This window comes from Equus asinus, chromosome 27 (genome assembly GCF_041296235.1).
Source record: "Equus asinus isolate D_3611 breed Donkey chromosome 27, EquAss-T2T_v2, whole genome shotgun sequence".
Classification (NCBI taxonomy): domain Eukaryota; kingdom Metazoa; phylum Chordata; class Mammalia; order Perissodactyla; family Equidae; genus Equus; species Equus asinus.
The window spans coordinates 324682-346369 of record NC_091816.1 but is presented as its reverse complement, the minus strand read 5'-3'; the positions used below and the strand labels follow the sequence as shown (position 1 = coordinate 346369).

The 21688-nt window shown below is 39.5% G+C and overlaps 1 protein-coding gene across 31 annotated transcripts in view; it reads left to right on the top strand.

The window, feature by feature from the left end:
* PSD3 (pleckstrin and Sec7 domain containing 3) overlaps positions 1 to 21688 on the top strand; it is a 655493-nt gene that overhangs the window by 503193 nt on the left and 130612 nt on the right. For all 31 annotated transcript variants that reach the window (XR_011498768.1, XR_011498769.1, XM_070499774.1 and 28 more), the window contains one exon: positions 16986 to 17029. Coding sequence is in view for 29 of the 31 variants with exons in the window: in XM_070499774.1 (XP_070355875.1) it covers positions 16986 to 17029 (44 nt within the window). In the remaining 2 variants the exon portion in view is untranslated. The remainder of the gene's footprint in view (positions 1 to 16985; positions 17030 to 21688) is intronic.

Genomic DNA, 21688 nt, shown 5'->3' with positions numbered 1-21688 from the left:
ACCCCATTTCCTCATCTGTAAAATGGGGATAATACCCACGGGTGGTGGTGAAGAGTAAATGATGCCATACACATGCAGCCTTAGGAATAGGTCCTGGCGCTTACTCACTGTTCAGTAGGAGTTAGTTGTTGGCATAATTTGTCCATGATGTCTAACTACCAATTTGAGTCAAAATAAGTGATTCTCCCCACGCCCAGCATACGTCTGGCATGGCGTATTGATTGGCTGAGGGGAGTGGAATGGGCAGATTCTGGATGTTTAAATTCAAGTGTTCTGTGAAGTCTAAGGAGGACAAGGGTAGACTGGATGTAATAACAATAGTACCTTTTATTTCTGTGTCATTTTACAGGGTACAAGTGTTTTCCTAGTGGTAGTTTCATTTCATCTTTATGATTTGTGAGGTGGGTGACGTTATACTATCTTTACAGATGAAGTAATCAAAGATCAGTGTAGTGGCCTAAAGTCGCACAGCTGATGGAAGAAGCAGGTTTGATGCAAGTCTACTGATTTCTAGTCCATTGTTCCTTTTTCTACGTTTGCTACTTCCCATCCTAATTGTGGTATTAGGGTCATTATCACTGAGGTCCTTGTCTCCTCAACAGTGTTTTTAAAAACACATGCTGTGGTCAAGACAGTTAGTGAGGCATTGTGAGTACTAAAGAGAGGCGGAAGACTTGATCACATGTGCAAGGAGTTTAAAATCTAGTATCATCTAGAATTTTCGTTGAAGAAGTAAGCATGCATGGTGTGGTCAGCCTCCAAATAGTAGAGATTATACTTTGAAAATTCTCTTTTCAACTTGTTCCCCAGTTGCCCTCCACATGCAGACACTATCAGTGGTTTCTCCTGTATCCTTTCAGAAATGTTCTTTCTATGTGCACAAATGTACACAGTCACACATTGCTTAACAACAGGGGTATGTTCTGAGAAATGTGTCGTTAGGTGATCTCATCATTGTGTGAACATCATAGAGTGAACTTACACAAACGTAGAGCACCTAGCCTACTACACACTTAGACTATATGGTACTAATCTTATGGCGGTCCGTTGTTGACCAAACGTCATTGTGCTCCCCATGGCTGTATACACACACGTATATACATTTTTTTCACAAGGTGGAAACTTACCAAACATTATTTTGTACCTTACCTTTTTTCCTTTAACAATATATTCTAACATATCTACCTCATTTTTAGCATAGAAGACTTTAAATACTAATGGATAGCAATACATCTCTTTGCTACTGTTGACACTCTTACCCAGCTTTTTATTTCTTTGAGGTGTGTGAAAATGGGTCACCCTTCTCTCATAATTTAGGAACATAGCCTGACACACCCCAAATCTGCCACTGCCATTGCCCCTGTCCTGGTCACTTCACGTGTCACCCACATACCACCAGTCTTGCTGCCACTTTCCCTGCTCTCTTCTAGTCCTTTCTCCATAAGAACGTGAATTAGAGCAGGTCACTCTCCTGCTTAGAATACTCCAGTGGTTGCCCAACACACAGAGAATAAACCCTTGTTTTCTAGTCAGAAAGCCCTGTGTGTCCTGTCTCCCTATCGCCTTGATCACACAAAACACCCCAGCCCAGCGTGCTCTGGCCACACTGGCCTCCTTTCTGTTTCTCAGACCCGCTGAGCTCTGTTATGCCAGGAGCTGCTCGCTGCTCTTTCCCTTCATCCTTGCGTGGCTGCTCCTGGTCTCTCATCCCGTAAATCTCCTTACAGAGAGACTCCTTTGACCATCCTGTCTAAAGCTACTTTTTTGAGTTACCTTTTAATAGTTATCTGGTAGCCTACCAGAAATGACGGAATCATGTTTCATCTATTTGTTTTCTTATTCCTTTCTTGTCTGTTTCCACTCCCCCAACTCTAAATTCCGTGTCTGCATTGTTCACCACTGGACTTTCAGTGCCCATGTTAATATCTGACAACCTTCCAGTAGGAGAGACTCAGCACATACTCGTTGACTGGATTACATGAATGAATGAGTGAATCGTTTTAAGAGATTTATTTATACTATAGTGTTACCAGTGTTACAACTGTTATACTGTACTGTTCATGTTGCAAACAAATTGTAGTCTTCTACTAGTTATAAACACATACTATTCTGTATAGGGACTCGTAGTATACTATGCTATGCTGTTATAGAAAAAATGCATTCTTATCTTTGTCTAGTAGTTATAAATAATACTTTCCCCTGACGTATCAGCATAGGTTATGATAAATTATTCGTTATGGCTATTATACCAGTAGAGTAATACAATAAAAATGAATTGAGAAGGTATGCTCCGTAGGCACTTGGAGCAGACAGACTTTAAAGATTCAGTGATGTGTTAGAGGAGAATTTGAGCTGCTGACTATCAATTCATGTAACAGTGATCAGAAGTTTTCTTAGTTACGAACTTAGGATCATGGATAGCTTCCCCAGTGAAGATGTTGTTTGTAAATAAACTATATAATTCCTGAGATGATATAACAAAGTCAAAGGCTAAGAAATGGAAGAATGTGGGTAACACAGTTTGCTTTTAACTTCATAAACTCTAATATAAGTTTTTTAAACAGCAGAACATTTGTCAAAGTTGCAAAATTTGTCGGTCTATTTATATTAATTTAAAACATGTGTATTATGGATTAGGGCAGTTACAAGCACAGACTTTGTCTTCAGACCCCCAGCTCTGCTCTGTGCCCTTCGGCAGTTTATTTACACTTCATAAGCTTTAGTTCTATCATTTCTGAAGTGGGGATGATAATGCCTCCCTCATACACTTGCTGTGAAGATCTGATGAGAGTCATTGAAAATAAAATAAATCTCTTAGCACCGTGCCTCACATTGTGTGGCCTCAGAGAGAGCTTAACTTATCATCAGTGAAATAGCAGATATTGAGGAATGGCTAGAACATCATGAAAAAGTTATAGAAATCTCAGTGAAACTTGATTCAGATTTTCAGACATTTAATATTCAGAAGTATAAATTTCTAGATCTTAAACCAGGAATTTCTGCTGTATCTCTTCATGATTCTCATTGTTTCTTCTCTACAGTTTTCTCATCACATAGTTCTTTCTAATCAGAGTTTCAAAACCCGTGTCCTGTTGGACAACAGATGTGTGTTGTGTGGCCTGCAGTGGTTTTTGTTGCCACACTTGAAAATTTGTGAACCTTGAATACTTTGTAGTAGCTACTTCTGAAAAATAAGAGCCCGCAATGGTGAACTGCATTGCCTCTGGGGGAGTATGAGCTGCCCGTCCAGACGGAGCTTGCCCTGACTCCCCGGCCTCTGCTGGCTGTATCTGCTCTTCTACGTTTCCTGTCTGCTTCTCTAGATATTTGAGTCTCAGTTTGGTTTTGTTTGGTTGTTTTTTTTTCCCAAAGCCCCAATACATAGTTGTATGTCCTAGTTGTAGGTCATTCTAGTTCTTCCACGTGGGATGCCACCACAGGCATGGCCTGATGAGCAGTGTGGAGGTCCGTGCCCAGGATCCGAATCAGTGAACCCCAGGCTGCTGAAACAGAGCACACAAACTTACCCACTACGCCACTGGGCTGGCCCCTCAAAGTTTATGCCTTTTGACCTCCTTCACCCAGTTCCCACTCCCACCCCTGCCATTCTGGCGACCTCCAATCTGTTCTCTATGAGCCTGGATTTTTTTGTTTTTGTTTCTGTTTTATATTCCACATATTAATAAGACTGTATGGTGTTTGTCTTTCTCTTTCTGGCTTATTTCACTTAGCATAATGCCTTCCAGGTCCACCCATGTTGTCGCAAATGGCAAGATTTCATTCTTTTTTTATGGCTGATTAATATTCCACTGTATATATCTATACCACACTTTCTTTAGCGATTCATCCATTGATGGACACTTAAGTTATTTCCATGTCTTGGCTATTGTATTCTGCTGTGAACGTGGGGGTGCATATATATTTTTGAGCTAGTGTGTTTGTTTTATTCAGATGAATACCCAGAAGTGGAATAGCTGGATCATGTGGTAGTTCTAGTTTTAATTTTTTGAGGCTCCTTCATACTGTTTTACATAGTTGCTGCACCAGTTTACACTCCCACCAACAGTGCTCAAGGGTTCCTTTTTCTCCACATCTTTGCCGGCATTTATCATCTCTTGTCTTTTTGATAATAGCCATTCTAACAGGTGTGAGGTGGTTTTGTATGTCTTCTTTGGAAAAATGTCTATCCTCTGCCCTTTTTTCTTTTTGGTGAGGAAGATTCACCCTGAGTTAACATTTGTTGCCCGTCTTCCTCTCTTTGCTTGAGGAGGATTCGCCTTGAGCTATTATCTGTGCCAGCCTTCCTCCATTTTGCATGTGAGCCACTACCACAGCATGGCCACTGAGGAGATCTCATGATCTCACTGAGGAGAGATCCGCCTCTGGGAACCAAACCCAGGCTGCCAGAGTGGCATGGGCTGAACTTAAACACTAGGCCAGGGGGCCAGACCCTCTCTGCCTATTTTTTAATTGGATTGGTTGTTTTTCTACTGTTGAGTTGTATGAGTTCTTTATGTATTTTGGATATTAACCCCTTATGAGATATGTGTAAATACATCTGATTGCAATTATTTTCTCCCATTTGGTAGGTTGCCTTTTCATTTTGTTGATGGCTTCCTTGGCTGTGCAGAGGCTTTTTAATTTTTAGTTTGATGTACTCCCACTTGTTTATTTCAGTTTTGTAGCCTTTGCTTTTGGTGTCAAATCTGAAAAATTATCACCAAGACCAATGGATTAATGTCAAGGAGCTTACCATTTGTGTTTTTTTCCTAGGAGTTTTAAGGTTTCAGGTCTTATATTTACATCTTTAATCACTTTGAGTTAATTTTTGTATATGGTGTAAGATAGGGATCCAGTTTCATTCTTTTGCATGTGGCTGTCCAGTTTTCCCATCACCATGTATTGAAGAAACTGTCCTTTCCTCATTCTGTGGCTTGGCTCCTTTGTCATAAACTAATTGACCATATATATATGTGGTTTTATTTCTAGGCTCTCTATTCTGTTCCGTTAATCTGTGTGTCTGTTTTTATACCAATACCATACTGTTTTGATTACATAACTTTGTAATATAGTTTGAAATCAGGGAGCATGATACCTCCAGCTTTGTTCTTCTTTCTCAGGATTGCTTTGGCTATTTAGGGTCTTTTGTGGTTCCCTAAAAATTTTAGGATTGTTTTTTCTATTTCTGTGAAAAATGCTATTGGAATTTTGATAGGGCTTGCATTGACTCTGTAGATGGCTTTGGGTACTATGGACATTTTAACGATATTAATTCTTCCAATCAATGAGCACAGAGTATCTTTCCATTTATTTATGTCTTCCTCCATTTCTTCCAATATCTTGTAGTTTTCAGTGTATAGATACTTTCCGTCCTTGGTTAAACTTATTCCTAGGTATTTCATTCTTTTTGCTGTATTTGTAAATGGGATTGTTTTTGTACTTTCTCTTTGATAGTTCGTTATTAGTGTATAGAAACATGACGTATTTTTGTATATTGATTTTGTATCTGCGACTTTACCGAATTTTTTATTAGTTCTAACAGTTTTTTGGTTGAGTCTTTAGAGTTCTCTATATATATTATGTCATCTGCAAACAGTGACAGTTTTAATTCTTCCTTTTCAATTTGAATGCCTTTTATTTCTTTTTCTTGCCTCTTTCGTCTGACTGGGACTTCCAACACTATGTTGAATAAAAGCGGCGAGAGTAGGCACCATTGTCTTGTTCCTGATCTTAGAGAAAAAGCTTTCAGCTTTCCACTGTTGAGTACGATGTTAGCTGTGGGTTTCTCATATATGACTTTATTATGATATGTTTACAGTTTTAACAAGGTGAAAAATTCTTTCTACTTAAATTTTTGCTCAAGAAGGAACTTAGTACAAATATCGAATCATTATGTTGTACACCTGACACTAATATAAACTTATATGTCACTTATACTTTAACTTAAAAACAGAACTTAGTGGTTATTTAGTATTTAAAGTTTTGCTTACATTTGGAATAATGTTATTTGTACTGGTATGTTTAGGAAAGTTTCCCTAAGACATAGCAGCCAGTCAAATGGAAGTCAATTGTAAGGTGTAGAAAAGGCACTGTAGGAGGAATGTGGTCTGTATAAATACTTGTGACACCTTATTGATCAAGGCTACCCTCAAAATGAAGGAACGAATGAATTTATACTTACATTAGTAAGAGTTTGGAGTATTGTGTTAGTGTGAATGATAATTAGCAGTTAACATTTTTATTCACTTTCAAGTTTGGTTTAGTGCCCCTCCAGAGCTACTCACCAAGTGTTTTGGGAGGTGTGTCTATTAAGTATGAGCTTTGGCTGCATTTTTCCTTCTTTGGTAATAATGAAGGAATGGCGATTCCTATTTCGGCTCACAAAGATACATTAGACAACAGGCGATCAGGCAGGCCCCATTTGCCCCTCTTCCCCACTTAGAAAATCCACTCACTCTCTCTTTTTCTCTCTCCTCCTTCCCTCTGTCTCTTCCTTTTTCATTCTTGTTCATACACAATTTAAAAATGTTCATTTATTAATCTATAAGTCCTGCCTGGGCTTTGGGTGCAGATAGTGATGCTACAAATCAATAACCGTGACAGCAGAGTTAGTGGGGCCACAGGGAAAGGGAGCAGGGGCTAGGAGAGAACTGGTGTGAGAGTTTGACCTGGTGATTTCTGAGGCCTTTTCAAGTAGAAATATAGAATGTAGGTCTGAAAGGGGGCCAAAAAAAGATAACCTCATGCAGCCCTCTCATACTGCATATTTAGGAAATGAAGGCCAGGTGATTTTTCTTAAAAGGGCAACTTAGTGACAGTTGGATGCCTCGCCCCTCAAGTTCTTAGATCCGGAGATTTGATCTGTTCTCTCTTCTGTTAAAGTTTCCTCTAAAGAAAATACCTGTAATATAATGTCACATCTTAGATGCTGTGTGTGAAAGTGTCTTGCACGTTGTAAGTACGAAGCGAAAAGTGAGTTGATTCTGTTAGCTGACTAATTCTCCATTAGATGACGTGCAGTCGCGGTCAGCAGCACATTTCGTGATCCTTATGTAAGAGGCCCAAAGGCAGAGTAGAGTCCTCTGCACCTGACAGAATTCCACTCCAGCCTATAGGATACACTCACAAATGTTTGTTATATGATGAATTATGCATATTAATTATATTTGAGATTCCCTTTCGAGAAGGTAAGGGCTTTTAAATTAATTTCGTGGTGTCTATTATGGATTTACTGGCATATCTACTCAGTGGACTCAGACACTTAATGGTTAGATGTTTTTGCCATTGCTGGCAAGGTTTGTAAATGCACCACGACACAAGGTTAAGTTAATTGTTCAGAACAATTTTGACCTTGTTTACATGGTGGCTGGATCCAAAAAATAGATCTGACTATAAATGTGGAAAAAACAAGACTCAAAATAAGCTACTTTATATTAAGGATGCTTCTGTCACCCTGAGTGAGAGCTGAAGAGATGAATGTCTATGAGGTGGCTTGTGAATATATGTTCTTTAATATAGTGCTCTTTAAACTTGGGTACATAAAAACTGTCCAGTAGACATGGGAACACAGGTAAGAGAGAATCAGTTTTCTAGAGACTCTTCTTTAGTATGTACTTCTCCCTAAAATGGGTCTAGCTATGAATACTCTTGTGTTTATCCTTTTTCACCTCTGCTTGACAGTTGCCTTCTGCCACTTAAAAAAAAAGGCCTAGCTCTCCCCCATAGCCTTGTTGGTACATTGCACAGGCCTAGAAACCTCCAGGGGTGGAGGGCAAACAGTAGTCAATTCTAACTACTAGTCTTAAGGAAGCCTCATTTAATGAGGGGGTAATGCAGTTTCTCAATATTATTTTAAGGCATAGAAAAGGAAATAAAAGTTGAGGACCATTGCTTTTAGATATTGTGAGTTTTTCTAACCAATTTGAAATTCATTTGGTAACTAGTTTTAGGATTAATTTTTAACTGATATCTTTTTCAAACATGGTTTTTCTCTGATAACACTTCCAGTGGTGCATATTTAATTCTGTACTTAAAAGTCTGCTTGATCTGAATATCTCCATGAAGCAGCATTGTACTTGAAAAAGATTGCCATGGTGTTGATGGTGTCATAATTCTTTCTGTGTGCAAGTTTCACTGTGGTCCCTGTCAGTTTCACTAAGGGAAGTTGGAAGCTATGTTATCCTTGATACTTTTCATCATAATTCAAGGAGCACAGAAAAAGAATCATTGGAGTTTAGAGATGATTGAACTAAAATACACAAATTCCATAAATTGCAAAATGTGCTTCTTGCGGAGGGAGCAGGGCAAGAGAGAGAGAGAGACTCATGGTTACACAATGCGTGGTAATGGAGAAAACCTCAGAGAACCATGCGTGGGCTGTCAGTGATGGTGCTAAGCCTTGAATAAAATTGTATTTTATATCTTGATGAGAAGCAATCAAAAGTGAGGAACAAAGACTTAAAAGTAAATTTAGACCAACATACCTTGATCTCTGTAATTTAAGCAATTTACTTTGTTTTCTCATTCTTAAAAATGAACTTCAAATTTGAAGAATCATTCTGTCTTGTTTAGTCTCACTGGAGATATTTAATTGTTGTCTAGCTCCTGGGTTAAGATGCAGAAATTTCAGGTAGAGAAAAGACTGGTAATGTGCAAAGCAGTGATATTTAACCAAGGGTTTGTATCAGAATCACGTGTGGAACATTTGGAAATATTTGTGTACAGTCATGCACTGTATAATGAATGACATTTCGGTCAATGATGGACTGCCTATATGATGGCGGTCCCATAAGATTATAATGGAGCTGAAAATTTTCTACTGCCTAGTTACGTCATAGCCATTATAATGTCATACACAACACATTACTCACGTGTTGTGATGATGCTATGTAAACAAAATTACTGCACTGCCAGTTGTATAAAAGTAAAGCACATACAATTGTGTACAGTATGTAATACTTGGTAATGATAATAAACAACTGTGTTACTGGTTTATGTATTTACTGTACTATACTTTTTATCATTATTTTAGGGTATACTCTTTCTACTTACAAAAAACTAAAATTTACTGTAAAACAGTAGGCTGTGTTAGGGGCCAGCAGCAGCCTCATTTATCTCATGTTTACCACGTCTCTGGCTGGCATCATTTCTCTTGTGGTTGATTTACTCTTCTGTTGTTTTGTTCATCACGGCCCCTAAGGATACAAAATCCCCTGCTAATGTTGCCAGTAAGAGACCACATTGAGTAATTGACCTGGAAACAAAGTTAAAATTGATTAAAGACTATGAAGGTGGAAAATGAGTGATGGTTATTGCTTGCCAGTCAGGCATGTCCCATTCCACCATAGCTATGATCTTGAAGAACAAGAACAAAGTGATGGATGCTGTTAAAGGATCTGCTTCATTGAGGCAACAAGACTAACAAAAATTTGAGAAGGGCCTATATCAGACATGAAGAAACTTCTAATGACCTGGATTGACAACCAGACACCAAAGCGTATTCCTCTCAGCGCCATGATGGTCATGCCAAAGCAAAAAGTTTGTGATATTGAAGGAAAATGTTGGATGCGACCACAATGTTGAATTTACTGCCAGCTCTAGGTAGTTTAAATGATTCAAGAAGTGTTATTCATTACATAATGTGAAAGTGAGTGATGAGTCTGTGAGTGCTGATGCGAAGGCAGTTGAAGAATTTTTGGAAACCCTAGATGAGCTGATTGTGGAGGAAAATTACTTGCCAGAGCAAATGTTCAATATGGATGAAACCTTCCTATTCTGGAAACGGATGCCTGAAAGAACTTTCATCCATAAGGAGGGCACGTCAGTGCCAGGTTTCAAGGCTTTCAAGGACAGGATAACAGTCTTGCTTGGGGACAATGTTGCAGGCTACAAATTGAAACCCTATCTCATCTAGGACAGTGAGACCCCAGGACCTTGAAGAACATCAGTAAGCACACACTGCCAGTGTACTACAGGAACAGTAAGAAGTCATGGATGACCCAGCTCCTCTACCAAAATGCCCTCCTAAATTGCTGTGCCAGCAAGATGGGGAGAAGTACTGTTTGGAGAAGAACATACCTGTCAAGATTTTGGGTTTTGTTGATAATGCTCCCAGACATCCTCCTTTTATTGGTGATCTTCTTCCCAATATCAAAGTGGTGTTTCTCCCTTCAAACACCACCGCTTTGATGCAACCAATGGATCAGAGTTATAGCAGCTTTTAAGACCTACTACCTGAAGAGGACCTTTGCCCAGGCTGTTGCTGCAACTAAGGAAGACACTGAGAAGACACTGAGGTAGTTCTGGAAGGATTACAACATCTCTGACTGCATCAAGAACCTTGCTTGTGCTTAGGGTGATGTCACCAAGGAGTGTACGAATGGCATCTGGAAGAAGACACTTGAGGATCATCTGTGATTTCAAAGGATTTGCCAAGGATGAGGATGTTGCAAAAATCAACAAGGCCGTGGATGAGATGGCAAACAGCTCTACCCTGGGTGTGGGTGAGGATGACACCGGGGAGCTCCTAGAGGTGCTTCCTGAGGGACCAACTCATGAAGAGTTGCTGGAACTGGAACAGGAATGCAGAGCTGAAGAAGAGGCAAGAGGAAAGGAAACTGCAGGAGAAGAAAAAGAAGAACCCCCGAGAAGATTCACAGTGAAGGGTTTAGCAGAAGCTTTTGCAGACCTCAACAAGCTCCTTAAGAATTTGAAAACATGGACCCCAACACCAAAAGGTTTTCACTAATAGAAATGAATGTTCTTGGTACATTATCTCCTTACAAGCAAATCTATGATGAGAAAAAGGAACAAACCAAACTACCATGGACACACTTCTGAAAAGAGTGACACCTCCTCGAGAAGAGCCTCAGGCAGGTCCTTCAGGAGGTGTTCCAGAAGAAGGCATTGTTATCACAGGAGATGACAGCTCCATGCTGTCATTGCCCCTGAAAACCTTCCAGTGGGACAAGATGTGGAGATGGAAGACAGTGATGCTGATGATCCTGATCCTTTGTGGGCCTAGGCTGATGTGCGTTTTTGTCTTAGTTTTTAACGAAAATGTTTAAAAAGTAAAAAAAATAAATAAATTTTAAAAATCGGAAAAAGTTTATAGAATAAGTATGTAAAGAAAGAAAATATTTTTGTACAGCTGTACAATGTGTTTGCGTTTTAAGCTAAGTGTTATTACAAAATACTTATTACAAAAGAGTCAAAAAGTTAAAAAAATTAGAAAGTTTAGAAAGTAAAAATGTTACAGTAAGCTAAGGTTAATTCATTATTGCAGAAGGAAAAGTACTTTCTATAAGTTTAGTTTATAAGTTCTAAGTTTTATAAGTTGAAAGTTTAGCGCAGTGTTGCACACTCAACAGCAGCGCACGGTAACGTCCTAGGCCTTCACCTTCCCTCCCCGCTCACTGACTCCCCAGAGCAACTTCCAGTCCCGTGATCTCCATTCGTGGTGAGTGCCCTATACAGAGGCACCATCTTTTATCTTTTATACTGCATTTTTACTATATGTTTGCTATGTTTAGCTATGTTTAAATACATGAATACTTACCATTGTGGTGCAGTTGCCTGCAGTATTCAGTACAGTAACATGCTGCGTACATTTGTGGCCTGGGAGCAACAGGCTATACCGAATAGCCCAGGTGTGTAGTGAGCTACACCATCTAGGTTTGTGGAAGTACACTCTGACGTTCGCACAACGAGATCACTTAACAGCGCATTTCTCAGAACGTATCCCTGTTAAACGATGCATGACTGTATAGGTTCCTCATTAAGGAATCTGAGTCTATCTGGCATGGGTTCAATAATCAATATTTTTAAAAAGTCCTTGGCTGATTCTGGTGTATACCCTCATGCCGTCAGCTGAGACCACTATGGTAAAAGCCTTTTACCTAGGGACTGACTCTGGAAATACTTCTGAAACCGAACCTGTGGGTCTGACATTCTTGATTGAGATATGTGTCTTCCATTTATTCTCTGATGTTTTTTATTCCTAGGGCTGCTGTAACAGATTACCACAAATTAGTGTCTTAAAACAACACAAATTTATTCTCTCTCAATTTTAGAGGCCAGAAATTGGAAGTCAAGGTGTGTCGACAGGATTGTGTTCCCTCTGGATGGCCTAGGAGAGCATCTCTCCCTGCCTCCTCCAACTTCTGGTGCTTGCCGTGTTCTTGGCCTTGTATCTGTATCACTGCAATTTTTGTATCCTCACATTGCTGTCTCTCCCTCTGTCTGTCTTAAATCTCCCTCTACCACCTTCTTACATAAGCACCACCAGCCCAGACACTCTCCCCATTCAACATCGTTAACTTAATTATGTCTGCAACCTTTTTGCTGTAATATACAGAAACATCCACAGGTCCCAGGAATTAGGACCTGGACATCTTTTGGGGTCCATTGTAGCATACCACAGCCGGTTATCACCTCAGTGCATGTGATTCACATGGGCTGCTGTGGCCCATTAAGTTTGGGTACTTTTCTCCACTTATCCCCGACTACCATGGCCACAGGGAAATGGCAGCCTGCCATAACATTGTTTACCCACAGACCTCACTGTCTTGGAGCTAGGTCAGATAACTTCTCACATAGCTAGAGATAAATTATTTTGCTGAACTACAGGCTGCACCTCCAGTTTCAGCCGTTCATATGCCAAATAACTTTTGCTCATAAGTGGACTGAGAGTATAGAGTCAGTGCAGCAAACCCATCATCCTCACTGACAAAGGTATTTCAAGTGTGTGTGATAGCAACAGTGGCTCTTGTTTAAAGCTCATCTTTTAAGAATGGAATACGACTGTGACCAGCATTGTTTGAATCTATTCTGAGAAAGGCATAAGGCTTGTTACCTTACCACACGGGCCTTGACTTGAGCCAGGCTTACGATACCATAAAGTTTGGTCTTAGGAGGAGAGAATGTAGTTTGTTGTACAGCAAAGAATGTACAGAGTTTGTGAAAACTACATACAGGACCGTGAGAGAATTTAATTGACATCAGGCTCCATTTTTTTCATGAAAGGAAGAATTTGTTTCATGATCTCTAAGGCTCTTTCAGCTCTGAAATTTCATTCTGTTGTTTCTTGAATGGAAATTAGAGAGTTTTGACAGTTTGTCCTGGAAACATTATTGCTAAGAGACTTGTTCTTGTGCCATTAGTAGGCAGGTACGAGAGTGGTTGTAAATATAACTTTAACCTGGAGCTTTCTTGATTGTGTGGTGGGAACATAAAAGTATTTTGGAAGAAACAACTGATAGAAAATTCTGACAGTCCTAGGATTCAGGTGAGTATGTTTTATGTTACCATAAACTATACCCATCCTTGGACTTATGTATAGTGTTTCTGCACTCAAAGAATTAAATATTTTATACCAATGCAGGTTACTAAGATTGGGAGTTTCATGCCCTGGTTCCTCCTCACTGTTTGTGATGCTTTGGGAATATCCAAGTGCAGCTGACATATGGATCTGAAGTTCACATGGGCTGAAGATAATCCCTTAGGTTCACTCACCTTTAAGGGATAAGAGGAGGAAGATAAGAGTAATAAGGATTATCCAAGTAGACAGTAGAAACTTCAGGACACTATGTATTGTGTCACAGAAAACAAGGAAGAAAATATTTGAGAGTATTCAGTGCTGCTGAAAGGTGAGGAGATGCAGGGACACTAAAAGGTGGCCTTAAATTTAGCATGAAGCTGATAAATTTATTGTGATCAGTTTTATTGAAGGAACAGAAATGAAAGCTAGATGGCCTGAGTTGAAGAGACTAAGTGGAGATAAGAATCATGTAAACCTCTCAGAAACTTGGCTGAAAAAGAAGGAGGAGCAGAGGGTCGTAACTAAGTAGTGAGGTGGTGTTGGGAGAGACTTGCACGTGTTTGAAAGCTGATAGAGAGGAACCCATAAAGGAGGAGATGTTACCTCAGAAAGGGAAGTATCAGGACCAGTGCTAGAGGCTTAGCCTTGCAGAGATGGGACACCCCTTCCCTTTCCATCAGAAGGGAGGAAAGAATAGATGCCAGTGCAGATACATTTTAGGGAAGATGGCAAAAAGTTAAAGGAGGCTCGTGAATGAAAGCTCTGCTGAAGTTTGAGACGATGAATGCTCAGTAGCATTAATTTGTGCTATTGTTTGATTTTCTTTGTTGGGCTGAATTAGTCAGGTACAGGTAGGGGAGACAGTGAAGCTCAGGAGGTTTACACCAGCGACTAGGTCAGCCTACCTCCTCTTTAAAAGATATCCCAGTCTGCTTGACTTTAGGCATGGGCCCAGTCATAGACCCTTATCTCCTAGCTGTGTGGATTAGTCCATCGGCAGGATACCACATCAACTGGGATCATTTCAAACTGGAGCTGGGAGAAAGAACTGTTTGTTTCCTCTTGTTGAGAGACACAAAGATGTAAATGGGTGTTGATTGTTGTGGACATGTTTCCTGTGTGGTAAAGAAACAAGGAGTAGAGATGTTTGGGTGGAAAGAGGAGAAGAATTGAGAGGAGAGGAGGAAGAGTTGTAAATTCCTGTGTCCCTGAGGCCAGTTCCATCCATATCATTTTATTATTTGGCTACATAAACTATTAGGTCCCCCTTACCCTTAACGTAGTTAGAGTTTGTGTTTGTATTTGAAACTATGGAAACTTTAATATATGGGATACAAATTTGGAAAGGTCAGAGTAGGATTGGTCAAGAGTTACAGTGTTTCTGCTCAGGGACGACAGAAAGGCAGTGGGACAAAGAAGTACCACTGGATGAGGTCGCAGAGTGCGGGGTCCAGGCTACACAGGAAAGGAAGTGATGACTGTTGGGCTAGCGATAAAGAGGAGTCAAGGAATTCAGTTCTCGGCTAAGCTAAGAAGATCTGTGATGGGGTGTATGAGCATTGGATGCATCTGCAAAGCAAATTTCCCTTTTTTAAAAAACATACTAGATCATAAAGCTCTAAAAAGATTCAGGAAAATCCCGTTGTAATTTTGTGATGGAAAAAGATAAGGATAATATCCACTTTTTAAATTTGTTGTGTTGTGTTATATACATAAGGAGAAGACTTGACCTACAAGATGCAAATTTGTTGAATATTCCAAGATACTTTATAATAGATTTTTGTTGTACAGTATACAGCTGATTGAGTAACAGGAATTGACTAATTTGGAACTCAGTATCTCTTTAAGCAAAATGTCCTCATGGGCAAAAAATTTGTTCTGGAACAGAACTTAATGTATTAGAAAATTGTTAGATGCTTTGATATTGTTTTCAATGATCTACCTTTAAGAACAGATCTTTTTTTGTCTTTCGCACATCGTTAAGTTACTCTGGGTTGTATTGAGTATGATCGTATTTAAGAACCTTCAATGATCTGTCTCTTCTCTGTTGGATTTTCTCAGCCCACTGTTACTTGTGGGTTCAAAATGGCTCACACAAGTAATAGAATACGTTTAAAAAACGTTAATCCATCAAAAGTCTCCTGAGGCTTGGGTTAGACTTTGGCTTTCTCTGCACTTCTGTAAGTGCAGCTCGTGAGATATTAGCTATATGATAGGTTATTGTAGTTCTCCAGTAAATTTGAGTTCCTCAGAAAAGAATATTTAATTTATAGCATGGTCTTTGTGCTTCGATTACCCCTTATTTTAATTTGATGTTCTATCATTTTTGTATTTGAGGATGTGTTTCACCATGTCCTGATAGTGATAAAATGTGTCCTGATTTTTATTAGCTCCCATAATTATCCAATAGTTAAATTTACTGTTGTAGCCCCGGTGAAGAACTCCCACAGAGTCTGTCAGCATGCTGGCTAATGATACATGTATAGAGTCTAGACAGTGTAAAATCTGTAACCTAAGTATATTTGTACTGAATCTGGAAGTGTTTTGCTGAAAGGGGGATTCACCACTGGTGCGCAGTCTGTGCGCGCACGCACGCGAACTGTCTCTTACACTTGGACGAGATGCTAGACTGCAGAAGGTAGAAGTACTAGGCAGTGCTACCTCTGCTCTGCCGTGCCACCTGGAGAACTTTCTGAACGTGCCATTTCCTCATTTGAAAGATGAGGGTTTGGATGGCACCTGATCTTCCTATTTCCCATCTCAAAGTATTTGAAATCTTTGCCAAGTCTAATAGTCCAAGTCCTTCTTGGAAGAAAAATGTTCCAACTTCAGCATAATGTTACTATGCGCATAGTTATCCTTTTCTTCAATATGATTTACTGTTGCTTTTGTGTTTTCTTTATAACATCTTACTTAAAATTAAGAAAGCAGAGATGTGGAGTAGCATCTTCTTGGATAGTTGTCATAGAACAGCTTGATTACACGGAGCTTGTGTGTCATGCCAGACCTGGGAGGATCAGCGAGGCAGTCTTCTGATGACTTGCCTGTGTCATTATTGCCACCAAAGCTCTGAAGAAGCTTTCTGTCTCCCTCCACCACCTCACACACACCAGTGTTGCACTCACTAACTGAGAAGCAGGAGTATGAAGTTAGACCGATAAAAGCTGCTTAGGTCATTGGTATAGAAACTCCGAAATTGTTCTAAGATGGTTTTCCATAATCTAGCTTCAGCCCACCTTCCATGTATCTTGCTCATTAAGTTATAATGAAAACAGTTGTATTTATTGTTGAAATGATGAATGAAATTAGTGAAAAGATATGAGTGCGGCAATATCCAAACTAGTGAAACTACAAGACCGTATTTTGAATAAATCGTCTAATTTTAATCATATCCTAATATTTTACTATGGTCAAAGGTAATACAGTGTTGTATGTCTTATTATAAAAGACATTTCTTACTTTGTGAAAAATCTCTGTTTCACAACACACTGTTCACTTGCCTCCCCTGTGTGTTCCTCATCTCTGCGTAGCCAACAGGATGACCAAGCCTGGGGCCTGGAGCTTGCTTTGCTGAATCACTCAAGCCTTTTGGCTTTGGTAATTTGCTGAATTCAAAATGTTGAACAGAATGAGAATAATAATTCCGTCTTGTTTTCTTCCTTTACAGGCTCTGTACAACTCAATCAAGAATGAGAAGCTTGAATGGGCAGTGTAAGTATGCTGGATGTCAGCCTTTTGGTAAATGAACTACTTGCTCTTTTCCTACTGTTTTTCTTTATGCCTTGGAGCTGATCCTAAAGGATTAAATATGCATGGCCAGTTCTCATTTTACCCAATGTCTTACCTACTTTGTATAAAACCTAAGTAAACCCTGAGTATCCTGTGTCTTTTTCTTGGTACCCAGCATGTTCCTATTCTGCTTTTTTTTTTTTTTGAGGAAGATTAGCCCTGAGCTAACTACTGCCAGTCCTTCTCTTTTTGCTGAGGAAGATTGGCCCTGAGCTAACATCCATACCCATCTTCCTTACTTTATACGTGGGATGCCCACCACAGCATGGCTTTTGCCAAGCAGTGCCATGTCTGCACCCGGGATGCAAGCCGCAGAACCGTGGGACCACCAAGAAGCGGAACGTGTGAACTTTACCGCTGTGCCACCGGGTGGGCCCCGCTATTCTGCTTTTAATCTGGTTGCTAAGCCTGTAGCCAATTAACTGTCTTTTTAATGTATCCATTTAAAAATAGCATTCTAAAAGAGAATCTAAAAGAAAACTCACATTCCAAATTCCAATACAAATGATTTTGATGCCATCCACTTATTTTAATTCTCTCCTTCCTGTCATCATAGATCAAGGCTTTTCAATTCTATTTCCTACGACACTAATTATACTAGAATATTGATAGATAAGCTTCAGAAATGATGGATTAAATAAAACTAAAAAAATTTTTACTGCAAAACTTCCACGAGCTTATATAATACCAACATATATTGTCAATCTCCAAGAGAGGAATAGAATTTGCAGTGTTTCCTAAGCCTGTTTGACAGTAAAATGTAGTGTTTCAAAGTACATACTTTGAGAGATATTATTACAGATAAATTACACCTAACTCTAAGTAGGTCAACAATACCACTCGTTAAATGTTCACTAATCAGTGTAGCAGTTAAGAATTTAATTTGTTAAGGAAGAATCTTTACTAAGAATTCAATCAAGTTGTCAGGAAATTAGGTCAAAATAATAGAACTACATGTGAAATTTATTTTTGATTTTTGCTGATATTAAGCATTCATAAATATTTTTCTGCCATATGACCCAACATGGCAGCCAGCAGTGAACTTAGGTTTACAGAATCATAACTTGGGAGATAGATCTATTCCTTCTTATGCACATTGGAGAAAAGTGGCTTAGCAGCTGACTGCATCTCACACATATTATGCCAGAATGAATAAGAAATATCAATACCATTTTAATTGTTTCCACTAATTGTAAGGCCATACATATGATACTGATTTAAATTAGAGATTCACAGTTTAAGTTGAGACTGTAATATTTGCAAGTGTTATGTGATGGTTTATGTGTCTGTGTGTATGTACAACGTGAGACTCACTTATAGACAATCTACCGTTTCAAGGAAAACACATTAAGATCAATATGAATGTATAGTTGAAGATCCAAAGTGATCATTTTTGGACTTATCTCTCATGAATGAAAGTGAGTTTTCTAGAAAAATTTCATAAGTGATATACTTAGAATCATGATGAAATATTAAAGGCATATCCTAACCTATGGAGAATATCTGCTCTAGAGAAAATTAATAAAAATGAAACAATTATACATGTATTCACATTAGGGGAAAGAATGTTTTGAAGATTCTTTTATAAAGTTATTTTGAACAGCAACTAAATACACTCCTGAGAATCTGTTTTGCAAATGTGGTTTTAATGTGTTGAATTTGTTACAGTAGGTTTTATTTATATTTATGTGTAGTGGCAATTTGGTGCAAGAAAACTTTATCTTGGGCCCTATCCATGGGTGGAGTGGGTGGGAGTTTCCCCCAAGACCTGGATTCTACCGTGGCTCTCTTGTCAAGTCAACAGAGCATTGTGTTGAGGTGCTCAGATTTCAGAGGCAGATGGATTTGGGTTTGAATTCCTGCTCTGACATGTACTAACTGGGTCACTGACCATGTTAACCTCTAGGCCTCAGTTTCCTCTTATGTATGATGACCAATTATTGAGCTTCATATTGCCCTCAGGATCACCTGTGAAATGTTCTAAAACACTCAGCATAAAGCAAGTTATCCCTCAAATGGTAACTCATATTGAAGCTCATAAAGCTCTCATTTCTATCTTGTCATTTTTCCTTTTATTTCTCTTGTTCATATGCTTTTATATTCACATTTATTTATCACCTTACCAAATAAGGCACTACAGTAGTTTATCATATAATTAACTTGTTTTACCTATAAAATGAAAGCATTGGATGAAATCACAACTGTCCAGTTTTAATATTCTGTAAATTTTCAAATTTCACAATTTATCAGTGTTTCTCAAGCTGACTTCCTCTGGAAAGAACACTGCTCTCTCCAGAGGATATAAAACAAAAAGGATTTATGGGTCAATGTGATGTACTGTTTGAATTTCTATAGGAGATAAAGGGCCAATACCCCAGCCTTTTTGATCATTGAGTCCTGTTTTGATCCTAAAGTACCTTTTAATAGCTACTAAAACTATTAATCCCTGGAACACACTTTAGAAAAGCCTGCTGTATGTCCATTTATATGATCCTTCAAATCAAGAACTAAGCTTTTTCCTTGGTAAGTATGTGCATGTATATAATGATGTGTGACACTGTGCTCACCCAGGTCTCTTGGTACCTCTCCAATCACACTTTCTCTGGCTCATTTTCCTCCTGTTACCCATTAGTGTTGGTACCTCCCAAAGATCAGCACTTAGAATTGTCTTCTTTCACTAAAGTCTCTTTCTCAGCAATTTCATTCATTTTTAGATCTTCATCTGCCCTCTCTGCAAAAATTCTTCCCAAATATATACACAGCTCTGACCTCTTTCCCAAGTTTCAGTTCAACGTTTGCAGTTTCCTGCAGGACATCTCCACTGTCACTTCACGCTCGTCATCCTTCTCTAAACTTTTTCATATGTTCTCCATTTCAGTTAATGACATCAGTGTTTTCCTACCTACCCTAGATTTTGGCCTCTACCTTATCTTTGACTCCTCCCACACCACCTCGCTCACTGCTCCGGAGATGGCTGCAAACAGCCCCTTCCTTTCCTCTTGCTGCTGTGGTCTGAAGTGGGACAGGCATACTTTTGGCCTCCTAATATGTGCCTCCGTCACCAGCTTCCTTCCTGTACTTTAACCTCTCTGAAGCACTCCTCTGCTCTAAGACTTCTGTTAGGCTCTGCACATTCTGTCAGCAATCTGTTTATTCCCCAGAGTTTGTCTTCACACAGCCTACCTTTCAACTAAGCTGCTACTAGGCATGATTCCTTGGACTTGCCACGCGGCTTCCTGCCTTTTTGCTGGTACTCCTGAGGTGACCTTTGCCTAGAATCTACATCCCTTCTACTCCTTTGTGTTCAAAGCCTACCGTTCTCTACAGCCCACTCATAATCTGTTCCGTGAGCTCTTTTCCTGATCTTACCAACCAGAAGTAATCTCAGCCCTTTAAACATCCATTTTACTGTATCTGATGAACCATCAGCTTCACTCCCCACTGTAGTTATAGGAGTGTTCTGTTGCACTGCAAGCTCTCTAAGGGAATGCTGTGTGTCTGGATTTGTCCCTTTGTATCCTCCAGTGCTGAGCATGATGCTTATATGTAGTGAAGTCGAAATAAAAGGCTCTAAAAAGTATAATACAAGGAACTGCATTTCCTAAAAGACCAGCTTACAATTGTGTAGTTTACACAACAGTTATAGGAAAGATGCTGCTACTGTAGAATTTATGGGCTAACGTATCCTTGCATGGAGGTATCTTGATGTTGATTTTAGAACCTTAGAAAAAACTGAATTATAAAATCATGGAATGTTATAACTGGAGAGACCTTGGAGGTGTTTAGTTCATTGGTTTTCTGACTGGGTTCCATAGAGCCCTAGGGTTCCAGGGAGATGCCTGGGGGCTTCCTAGGTGATGTGAGTAAGGAGAAAGGGGGAAAATGACAGAGACCCAGTTCTACCTCCTGCAAGCATTATGAATGTTTTAACTGGCCAAAGCATCCCCACTTTTATCTTTTTGAAAATATATATTTGGAGTTCCACTTAACGTATTTTTTTTAAAGGTGTCTTTACAGTCACGCTGCGTAACAACATTTCGGTCAACGACGGACCACATATATATGACCCATAAGATTAGTACCATACAACCCCTAAGTGTCCAGTAGGCTATACCAGCTAGGGTGGTGTAAGTACATTCTGCAACATTTGCACAACAATGAAGTCGCCTAACGACGCCTTCCTCAGAACATATTCCCGTGCGTGGTAAAGCGATGTATGACTGCACTCAGAAATTTCTGTTTGAAAAGAACTACTCCAGTTTAATGTTCTCGTTTCACGTATGAGGAAAATGCAGTCAAGAAGCATTACTTACCAGGTCCAGAGTCACACAGTGAGTGTAGTGGCAAAGCCAGGGTCTGCTTCCACGCCTGTCCTGGCTCCCCGTGGCAGCACCCTGCTGCCTCACTTCTCTGGAGCCGCACACTCTTAGAAAGTCTTTGCCAGGCGGGGATCATGTCTGAAGGTTTCTGTGCCAGCCTTTGACACAGTGAAAATTAAGAGTGTTTTATATTAAAGGTTTAGTCTCATTAAATGCTCCTAGAATTACTAATGTTTTTCCCCCCAGGCATTTAAAAATTCAT